The sequence below is a fragment of the Diachasma alloeum genome, unplaced genomic scaffold, assembly GCF_001412515.2.
Source record: "Diachasma alloeum isolate Michigan unplaced genomic scaffold, Dall2.0 Dall_scaffold_00183, whole genome shotgun sequence".
In the NCBI taxonomy this organism is placed as follows: domain Eukaryota; kingdom Metazoa; phylum Arthropoda; class Insecta; order Hymenoptera; family Braconidae; genus Diachasma; species Diachasma alloeum.
The window spans coordinates 1,603,897-1,615,068 of NW_021680349.1; the positions used below are offsets into that span (position 1 = coordinate 1,603,897).

The 11,172-nt window shown below is 41.4% G+C and overlaps 2 protein-coding genes across 2 annotated transcripts; one reads left to right on the forward strand and one right to left on the reverse strand.

The window, feature by feature from the left end:
• The first annotated feature begins 300 nt into the window (after nucleotides 1–300).
• Nucleotides 301–4,116, forward strand: LOC107046720 (SET and MYND domain-containing protein 4). The gene is made up of 4 exons (XM_015269410.1): nucleotides 301–1,510; nucleotides 2,180–2,457; nucleotides 2,526–2,825; nucleotides 3,461–4,116. Exons 1-4 carry the CDS (start codon nucleotides 427–429, stop codon nucleotides 3,710–3,712), a joined length of 1,914 nt encoding a protein of 637 aa, XP_015124896.1. The 5' UTR covers nucleotides 301–426; the 3' UTR covers nucleotides 3,713–4,116.
• Nucleotides 4,105–7,560, reverse strand: LOC107046727. The gene is made up of 5 exons (XM_015269421.1): nucleotides 7,161–7,560; nucleotides 6,924–7,099; nucleotides 6,375–6,614; nucleotides 6,115–6,259; nucleotides 4,105–4,737 (listed from the first exon to the last, which is right to left on the reverse strand). Exons 1-5 carry the CDS (start codon nucleotides 7,231–7,233, stop codon nucleotides 4,445–4,447), a joined length of 927 nt encoding a protein of 308 aa, XP_015124907.1. The 5' UTR covers nucleotides 7,234–7,560; the 3' UTR covers nucleotides 4,105–4,444.
• Between the last annotated feature and the right edge of the window lie 3,612 nt (nucleotides 7,561–11,172).

Sequence of the window (11,172 nt, forward strand, 5' to 3'; positions counted from 1 at the left end):
GATATTTCTCGGAAACTCAGCTACGAGCAAAGTCGACATAAACCGCTTTACGCTTCGCTACTGAACTTCGCAAGCATCGCAACACAAATTTATCATTTTTGGAATCGAATTTTATTCGTAAAATTGAACACAATAAAAAATTTTCACTTTTGCAATCGCATTACCCGTATAATCGATAAGATTATTCTGCAAAATAATCAGATTCGTCATCTCATTCGCGTAACCTTCTGATATCTCATTCCCAGCCAATCGGAATGTAAACAAACCGCCGTATCCGGTGACCGGCGAGGGCCGCGTACACCGAGCCCGGCCCAAACAAAGGACTGACGCAGTAGTTGATCGAACAGCATCCCCGAAAGACTTCCATCTTAACAGTTTTCATCGCTGACCCTCACAATTCCCAAAAAACCCCCCAAATCCACAAAAATGGATTTACGTATTCCGAACTACATTCGATCGAATCCCCACGTGATTAACGTGATCAACGGAGTGAATAAGCGTGGATTTTCGTTCCTCGAGAACGACGAGGAGAAAATCAAGTTTACGGTGCCCTATTTCGAGCTGTTCCTGAACACAGCGACATTTCCAACCGATGAAAAGAGCACCGAGAAGTCGATTGCATTCAGAGAGGAGGGGAACAGCGAATTCGTCTCGAATATTTACTCTAATCTCGATAATATCATCGCTATTTATACGAAGAGTGTTGCATACTCTCCAGGCGATACAAAAGAGTTGGCCCTGGCGTACGCAAATCGCAGTGCTGCATTATTCAAGGCGAGGGCCTACGAGGACTGCCTCTTGGACATTGAGAAGGCCCTCGGGAGTGATCTCTACCCGGACAGACTGCGTGCCAAATTACTCGTGAGGAAGTGCAAGTGTCTTTATGCTTTGAAGAGGTCTAATGAGGCTGAGTTCAGGAGAACGACTCTCGCTGTTTCCCAGTGGCTGGGGAAAATGGACCCCAAGGACTCGAGTAGAGAGACCATTCGGGCTTTTTTGGAGAGGCCCAAGGCCGACGAGTCGAACAAGGACGTGGGGGAACCCTTCAAGAAGTGGCCCTGCGAGGATTATTCACCTGAACTCTTGGATGAGAGTGCATCACTCCCGGGGATTTCATCGGGACTGAAGTTGAAGTATTCGGAGGACTTTGGAAGGCACTTCGTGGCTGCCAAGGACATCAAACCTGGGGAAATTCTTGGGGTCCAGAAGCCTTACGCCAAGGTCATCTGTCCGGAAATGTTCTATAGGCTGTGCTGGCACTGCGCAGGTCAGATCAGGGCTGGGATCCCCTGCAGATCGTGTGTCTATGCGGTATTTTGCGATGAGGAATGCAGGAGGAACGCTTGGAGGGAGTATCATGACATGGAGTGCCTCATTTTGCCTCTCGTACAGGCGCAGGAGGTCGATCACGTCTTTCTCATGGCTTTCAGACTGAGTATTCTGGCGATGAAGGAGGCTGGGGGCATCGATGGGGTCAAAAACGTTTTGAGGAAGATTGAGTCTTGTTCAGGTAGAGCTGGAGACCTGATGAGTCGATTTTTAGCTTATGGGGGATATTTAGTTGTCCGGGAGAAAATGATTGTTTAATGAAAAACGATTAACCAGAAGAAAAATTTTAGTTGAATTTAAATTGAATTTTTAGCAATTAATGCGAGAATGTTGAGAGATTTCTTATTTCTCACGGAATGAAAGGGGAAATGTTTAGTAATCCAATAATGCAACAAATTCCGTACAGAATCTCAATTACACTGTGGGACATTTTTGAATGTTTAATTGATTTGATGATTTTAATGATTTAATGAGACAATGAGTTCAATGATTTTTTTTATGTATTCAGGAAAGTCACGAAGTTTAATTTTTTTGTTTTCAAAGAATGCGAAAATTTTAATCGGAACTTGAATTTACAAATCCATTTGCCATCCTCACTTGAATTTTCATAATTCACAAACTTTTATTATCATATGAAATTGTCATTGAAATTTCCATTCGAAATTCCGCTGTGACAAAGCTATTGAAATGTCCTGTAAAATATTGAATTAAATAGTTGAAGAGGTTGAATATGCCCTCAATTTTTACTAGAAATTTCAAATGGACTTGTCTATTGGAACAAAAATTGATGGAAATGTCATTATTAGTTCGTGCTTTTGGCTAATGTACAATTCGATTTCCTTCTGTGCAGATTCATTGACAAAAGGCTTTGTGAAAGGTATTCTACATCCATCCGAATTCTCGAGTATCTGTGGCCTGATGCAGCACGCTGACAAACGATCCCCATTCGCCCAATTCTGGTGGTCATTCTCGTCTCTATTCATCTCGATTCTTATTGTTCGTAGCACTGAAGCCATGAGGGAATATGTGATTGCTGATATCGTTTGTGCAGTCAGTAGAGAGGACTTCATCTCTGTGGCTGCACTGATTTTCAGGAACATGCAGATTGCAGCTAACAACGGCTACTTCGTGAGTGTAATTTTCGGTAAATAATCATGAATTTATCAGCTCGAGTTAATTTTGTTGTGTCGTTTCAGGTGACATCAGAGAAACATGGAAAAACAGTGAATCGATATTTTGCTATCACTCCAGCATTTTCCCTGTTTAATCACAGCTGTCACGCATCAGCTGGATTACACGATTTCAAGAACAAACTCGCTGTTTATGCACTTACACCCATCAAAGCTGGCGACCAGGTATTCATCAATTATGGATGCGATTTCCTCTCTCACACGAGGACTGAGAGACGAGAGAAGTTGAAGATTGAGTACTGTTTCAATTGCAAGTGCATTGCGTGCGAGAATGATTGGACTTCTGAGGATTGTCAGTCATATCAGGTACATCATTGTTAGCATTGGTTTTTGGCGCTTGGATTTTTAGAGATATTCGTGATTCAGAAATAAATTCATAGACTTCATTGAACAGTTACTTCAGTATGGCCTCTGAAGTTTTGCTATTGATAGAAAATTTTCCCGGAAATTTTAAGAGAAACATGCGCAAATGAATAATTTATTGAGCATCATTCTAGATTTTTTGAGCAAAAAATTAGTCAATTTCGTAAAAATTCCATGAAATTTCTCAAATATTATGAAAATTTTGAGAATTATTGTCTTAAACTTTGAATTTATCATCATTTCATATTATTACTGAAACTTTCACATTTGTGAAATATAAGAAAATGCCATTTGAAGAAACAATTTGAATTCATTCAATTCATCATTTCAATTTCAATTTGATGTTAAATTTTCCCAAAAATTATGAGAATTTTTACGTTTATTGCCTTGAACTTTGAATTCATTCCCAGCTCATATTATTACTGGGACTTTCACATTCTTGAAATTAAAAAAAATGAAATTTTATTGAATTTATGACATGAATGGAAAATTCATGAATGTTCAAAATTGACGAATTATTCTCGATTAAATTCCGAAAAATATCTCACAGAAATTTCTCTCTATCTGTTATCCCCCAGAAACAAGAATTATCCCTGATTGGAAGAGCAACGATCAACGAGGTGCTCGCTGGAAGGGACCAGATGCTTCGAACGATCTTCAACGAGTCTCTGGAAGGAATAAACTTCCCATTTCGCATATCCAAACTCGTTGATTGCATCGTACACTTCAACGAGCACGCTCGTGCCCCTTGCAAGGAACTAATTGAGTTGGAGAAATCATTGAACAGAGCCTTTCGTTTCTACGGGAATCGTTATGAATCGCTGGAGTAAACGTCCATTGGTCTTGAAAACTGGCAAGGTTTCAGTGTTATCAGTTATTTATTATGTTTCATTGGTAATTTCAATTTCTACGCAATTTCTTATCTCTCATGTGCTAACAGTATGAGTAAACATAAGTCTTCGGTGCAGTAGAATTTGAAAAAATAATACTACATCGATGAGGAACAAAAATATTTATTGGATGGCGCACAATACATTGAAGTATTAGATTTCTTTCCTCCAACTGCAATTGGGTTTTTCCATGGAATTTTTCGCCTACAATAAGATAACAAAAGATGAAAAAAACAGGGAAGAAAAAAAAATTATGCAAATCCCAATAATTACATTTCATGCATTATTGTATTTCCATGTTTATACAGCTCCAGTTCAATAAAAACAAAGCATTAAGATTGAAAGAACGTATTTTATTGTACAAAAATTAATTTTCTTCATTCTATATTCGTTACCACAATGATCAGATGAAAGAATGACAACTCAGTAGCGCAGCGGTAAAACGATTCGAGTCGATCTTGACTAGCGGCCAGTTTTCAATGAATATCTCGAAACCTAAGGCAGAGAGCAACATTTTTGTCAAAACCCTTTTTGTAGGCCTCATTTCTCGCTACAAAAAAGGTCTTCACAAAAATTTTGTTATCTCCCTTAGATTCGGAGATATCCCTCAGAAATTCAGCTAAGGGCTGAGTCAACTGAAGTTTTACTGCCTCTACTAAATTTACGGACTAATTATGTTAGAATCTTAATATCGATACATGCTTCATCGTCTAGATCTAGAATGTCAGGCGTGTCAGGATCTTCGACCTGGTCTCCATCGAAGTAGAATTTAATCTTTTCCACGGGGACTTCCAACTCCTTGGAACAGTGTTCTCTGAGTTTGCTGAATGGCTCGTCTTTCCTTAGTTTATACATAACAGACTTCTTCGCTGACACTTGTGCTTTTATCTTGCACATGTCTTCATCGTCATCTTCGTCTTGATTTTCCTGATGTTTCGATGATTCCGCGCTTATGACACCCCCCTCTGTGAATTGAAAGTATCTATTCAGCTATCTATGGAACACGCATGTAAATCCGGTAAAAACTTTGGAAATTTTGCAATTTTCCAATTTTTCTTGTTTGATTTTCTTGATGTAAAGAAAAACAAAATAGAATGAAAAAAAATTGAAAAATTTGAGACGAGGAAATTCTGTAGAAAATATCTCAAGAGAAAAAGTTGTACAGAAAAATCGAATTCTATTGACTTTTTCTACAGAATATTTTCTAGTGAACAGTTCAATAGAATCAGCCAAAAAACAAACAGAAAGTTCAATAGAAATTCACCAGAATTGTCTTGCAAATTCGCTAAGTTTTTCTCTCAGAAATCAATGAGAACAAAAATGGAGTATCCGGTCTAAATGTTACGGTAAAAAATATTACGCCATAATATTACGGTAAATAATATTACGATCCAAATTGTTACGGGCTCTAATTATTATTGGTCGTTTTTATTATTGGAAGTGACATTACAACATTTTATTACTACTTTTTAATCATCCAATGAATATAATTTCCATTTGCAAATTATTGATTTTTGATAGTTGTGTTGAATTAAATTATATCATTATTAATTATCATTTTTCTAATTATTACCACCATTGTTATGGATTATTATTTTCCGTTATTTATATCATTTTTTATCATCCGTGTCGAGCATTCTGATATAACTAACGTTTGTTGAAGAATCTTCGGTGTTGTGTGTGAATGTTTTAGGGAATTTTATTTTATTTTGGGGGATTAATATACACCTGTTGAGTAATCGATGGTAACTGACCTCGGGTCATATTTTTTGGTATTGGGCTATTATTGTATCGATTTGATTTTTGGAGACCATACCTTTATGTACGGTAATATTACGGTTCCGTAATATTTAGACCTGTAACCCAAAAATGGAGGATCAATGTGACACGTAATTCTACAGAGCATTCTACCAAAACATCTTTAGAGTGAGTATAAAATTGATGAATACCCATTGGACTAATTAGAGTTCTGGGAGGAAACCGACTCCGCAATAATATTATTCTTCGGAAAGCACGAAAGTCTGAGAGAAAAATTGTCAAGTGAACGCACACCGCAGACGTCTGACGTACTTGAATTGTATAGATTTCTCGAATTCATTGATTTGACAGGTGATAATGAAGATATAATTATTCTGAAGTCCTCGCACATTCCGTACTTCAACAAATTGAATGGCATCAGGCTTATCATAATCTCGACATTATTATTATGTCTTTCAATGCAGTGAAATTTCTGGTCACGCACTGATTGCATGTGAATAAAACATGAATTTTGGAGGTAACACTAACTTACATAATTTCTTTGAGGGAACTGTGAAATAAAAGACTATAATTTTGAGACTCACCTAAAATATCGATTATTGATAATTTCAAACTAGCTGGGGTATCACTGGGTTTTATCAACATATCTTTACGTGTAACAATTATCCGATTGACTGGAATGTTTTCTTGATCAGCAAATTTTTGGAAGATCTTCATTAACGATTCATGCTGAAACATTAATTCACATTATCAATTAATACAAAATAAACTTCACGGTGAGGGGGGAGGGAATAATTGTGAAGATGGAATTTTTAGAGGGAAAAGGAAATTCCTTTATCCTCACCTTGTCCAATTGAATGCTCTCGATCTTATTCGATTTCCACCTGACGTGAACATCGACCATTGGGTCATCAATGATTGTGTCATCAAGCCCTTCGAGGTTACTCTCGTTCAGTGCTTGTCTCGGTGGACTGTCAAGAATTTCAATGGGTGTTTCTAGGGTTCTAGGAGGCTCAGCATCGACTGACGACAGATCAATGACACCTTCATCCATGTGAGAACTCGCTGAATCTGAGATCGTTTCCTGGAGAGATATTTTTTTTTTATTATGATATAAATAATAATAAATTGAGCAAATTAATTCCATTGATTCTATCGAAAATTTCCGCAGCTTTTCATGCATTTGTTTATTGTTTTTAATAGAAGTATTCAATAGTATATATTGTATGATAAAAATCAAAATCTGTCGATTATTTTCATGAATTCATTAAATTAAACATTTCCCTTCAAGAAATGCATAAGCAAGTTGTTTAATTTTTCGATAATTCAAGTGAACAGCACTAGAATAGAATAATCACCAAAATTTTCAATAGAAAAAAAATAGGAAACGTACGACGTCATCACTGTCTGAGCATTGGCCTACTGATGTCACTGATTTAACTGAGCCATTTTTCACAGTTTCCTTAACTACAATGTCATTGCCATTAGGAGTTTCTATGACTGGAGTTTCTCCAGGCTTTCCTCTGGGTGGAGGTGCCCTTGGTGGATCTTTCTTCTGTGATTTCAAAGCTAAAGTTAAGGGGAAAGGGTCAATAGTTGATTCATTTCCTAGCAGAATTATTTATGTTACCTTTTAATCTAGCTGCAGCATTGCAATAATCATACTCGTCGTCCTCTGAACTACTTCCTGACGTAGAAGCCATCTCCAAATAATACTCACACCATCAAGGAATTAACAAACAGCATGAGAGTGCTAACCTCGAAGCACTGAACCAGTCAGAACATCGATGAATAGGAAGTTAATTAGTTCGAATAATGTCAAAAATATATTGATCACTGTGGAAATGTTATAATTATGTGTTTTTTATAATAAATAGAGAACTGCCATCACTGTAAAAGGCCACCGGTAACTTTTGCATATCAACAAATGGTACATATTGTGCTACTGCCAGCGGTTGGGTAAATAAACTAGCGCGCGTATTCGAGAAAATTTGAAAATGGTCTCCTTTGGGATCAAAGTGAATGTGCATTATTGCTTTATGAAATTAAAACCTTCGGAGAATGGATTAATTGACGACAATTGAATGGTCAATATGAAAATGGACTGATAAGTATGAGAATCTTAGTTTTTTAACTTCAGTTGAAAATCAAGAGGAAACACGAACGAGAAAATTTCATAATAAAAGATAGCGAATTCGATGGAAAAATCTATTGTATTTTGACTGAAAATTCTATTAGTTTTTTACGATTCTGTTGAAGAATTTTACAGATTTAGTGCGCACTTTTCAATAGAACATGTTCAATAGGTACTATGAACATATTCTGTAGGAATTCCTCGACATGAATGTTCTAGAATTTCCCACTCGATTTTTCGGCGCTTTTCATTCGAAAGAGTGAAAAAAAGAACTTAGAAAAATATGACCCAAAAAATTTCAGTAGAAAATCTTTCGATAAAATAAGTTGTATGAAAAAATCGAAGTTTGTTGATTTTCTATAACATTTTTTCCATATTTTATCAGTAATGAAGAACTAATGCGTTACAAACGATGAAGAATACGCTTCATGCCCGATAACAAAGATTTGTGACACGATAAAAACAGATTTTTACTTAAATTGCTCTGTACAATTGCCCTCCTTCAACGAAAAAAAATGATGCAATTAGCTCAATTGATCGGTCACAGAAGTGAAGCTCATGATGAAATTTTTATGTATACATTTTCTGGCGACTTCACATCGATGCAAAAAACACAAAAAACCTCAGCTGTGCTGGGAACAAGAGACAAAAACTTAAATATCATCAATGGCGAATCGCATTTTGTAATGATATGTAAAGTAATCTGCACGAACACAGTATTTAAATAAATGGATTGCTGATGAACTGAAATGAATGTCGATTTGGTAATGATAACGATGATTGTGATATAGACAAACATTGGCCAGATGGGACAACACGAAATTGTGCGTATAGGTATGACGTTATCCATGCAATACGGTATAAAAGCATAACAAGCGAGATGGATGTGCAGTCAGTGAGGAGATTTGTAGGAAGATGCGCTTCCTTCTGATTGTTGTTGCTCTGGTCACGTGGCAGGGACTGGTTTCTGCCAGTCCGCCCAGAAAGCGAGATGTCAAAGTGGACTTGTTTATTGAGGATGGAAAAGGACTGGATGAACTGCAAATTGACCTGGGAACGATTGAACAGATTGAAAAACTCAATCAAGATGCAGTTGTGACAATCAAAGAAGGAGAGCATGGCTGGTCCATTGTAAGCGCGACGGCGCGATCAGCGTCCAGCGCATCCTCATCTGGCTCAGGTAAGGAGAATTTTTTGAGCTAGTGGAGTAAGAATAAAATGGAAGATTATAGCATAGTGAATAGAAAATTGTTGAGATACCTGACCGAAAAGTTCACTTTTCGGGACGGTTTAGGATGGATCAACTCCACAGGTCGTGCGTTAAACCAAACTATTCCAGTGCGTAAAGATACGCTATACGCACTGGGAACTTATTTTTTTCATGGCATTGAATTGATTTACTCCATGCAGAAAAATGTCGGCTCTACTGCCGCCCGCAACAGTAAACTCGACAAGTATAAAAAAAGTGTGTTACAAGTGCATGCAAAAGAGTATTGCTTTACGCACTTGGAACACATTGTACTATTTTATCGCTTCGTAAATGATGATAGATATTGCAATTTGTAGTTGTGTAAAGTGTTTTTTGGCAAAGAGTAACTTCAGCCGTATACGCCCAATCTTCCCAAATCCCCACATACGGTTGTGCTCCCCACCACTGAAATCGAAAGAACGTTTTTGGTAAAATTTCTTACATCATCCAGGATCCGGTTCAGGTTCAGGAACTGGCAGTGGATCAGGATCTGGTTCAGGTTCAGGAACTGGGAGCGGAGCAGGAGCAGGCAGTGGTAGCGGATCCGGATCAGGTGATAAACGACAAATGAATATCTGCCCTGAACAATGAGGTCTTGATGAGAAGTATTCATTTTGAGTTGTACCAACTATTTCATTTTACAGGAGCCGGTTCCGGAGCAGGTCGCGGAGCTGGCACCGGAAGTGGCAGTGGATCAGGCAGTGGTGTCGGTGCCGGAAGTGGTAGAGGATCAGGCAGGGGAGCCGGTGCCGGAAGTGGCCGTGGATCAGGTAGTGGGGCCGGTGCCGGAAGTGGCAGCGGGTCAGGCAGTGGAGTAGGTGCCGGAAGTGGTAGAGGATCAGGCAGTGGAGTTGGTGCTGGAAGTGGCAGAGGAGCAGGCAGTGGAGCCGGTGCAGGAAGTGGCCATGGATCAGGTAGTGGTGCCGGTGCCGGAAGTGGCAGTGGAGCTGGTGCCGGAAGTGGCAGCGGGTCAGGCCATGGAGTAGGTGCTGGAAGTGGCAGAGGAGCAGGCAGTGGAACCGGTGTAGGAAGTGGCCGTGGATCAGGTAGTGGGGCCGGTGCTGGAAGCGGCAGCGGATCAGGCAGTGGTGTCGGTGCCGGAAGTGGCAGAGGAGCAGGCAGTGGTGTCGGTGCTGGAAGTGGCAGTGGATCAGGTAGTGGGGCCGGTGCCGGAAGTGGCAGCGGCGCAGGCAGTGGAACCGGTGCAGGAAGTGGCCGTGGATCAGGTAGTGGGGCCGGTGCTGGAAGCGGCAGCGGATCAGGCAGTGGTGTCGGTGCCGGAAGTGGCCGTGGATCAGGTAGTGGGGCCGGTGCCGGAAGTGGCAGCGGGTCAGGCAGTGGAGTAGGTGCCGGAAGTGGTAGAGGATCAGGCAGTGGAGTTGGTGCTGGAAGTGGCAGAGGAGCAGGCAGTGGAGCCGGTGCAGGAAGTGGCCATGGATCAGGTAGTGGTGCCGGTGCCGGAAGTGGCAGTGGAGCTGGTGCCGGAAGTGGCAGCGGGTCAGGCCATGGAGTAGGTGCTGGAAGTGGCAGAGGAGCAGGCAGTGGAACCGGTGCAGGAAGTGGCCGTGGATCAGGTAGTGGGGCCGGTGCTGGAAGCGGCAGCGGATCAGGCAGTGGTGTCGGTGCCGGAAGTGGCCGTGGATCAGGTAGTGGGGCCGGTGCCGGAAGTGGCAGCGGGGCAGGCAGTGGAGTAGGTGCCGGAAGTGGCAGAGGAGCAGGCAGTGGTGTCGGTGCTGGAAGTGGCAGTGGATCAGGCAGTGGAGCTGGTGCCGGAAGTGGCAGTGGAGCCGGTGCTGGAAGTGGCAGCGGCTCAGGTAGTGGAGCAGGTTCCGGAAGTGGTATAGGATCAGGCAGGGGAGCCGGTGCCGGAAGTGGTAGAGGGTCAGGCAGTGGAGCTGGTGCCGGAAGTGGCAGTGGAGCGGGTGCCGGAAGTGGCAGTGGATCAGGCAGTGGTGTCGGTGCCGGAAGTGGCCGTGGATCAGGTAGTGGGGCCGGTGCCGGAAGTGGTAGTGGGGCTGGTGCCGGAAGTGGCAGTGGAGCCGGTGCTGGAAGTGGCAGCGGCTCAGGTAGTGGAGCAGGTTCCGGAAGTGGTATAGGATCAGGCAGGGGAGCCGGTGCCGGAAGTGGTAGAGGGTCAGGCAGCGGAGCTGGTGCCGGAAGTGGCAGTGGAGCCGGTGCCGGAAGTGGCAGCGGCTCAGGTAGTGGAGCAGGTTCCGGAAGTGGTAGAGGATCAGGCAGGGGAGCCGGTGCCGGAAGTGG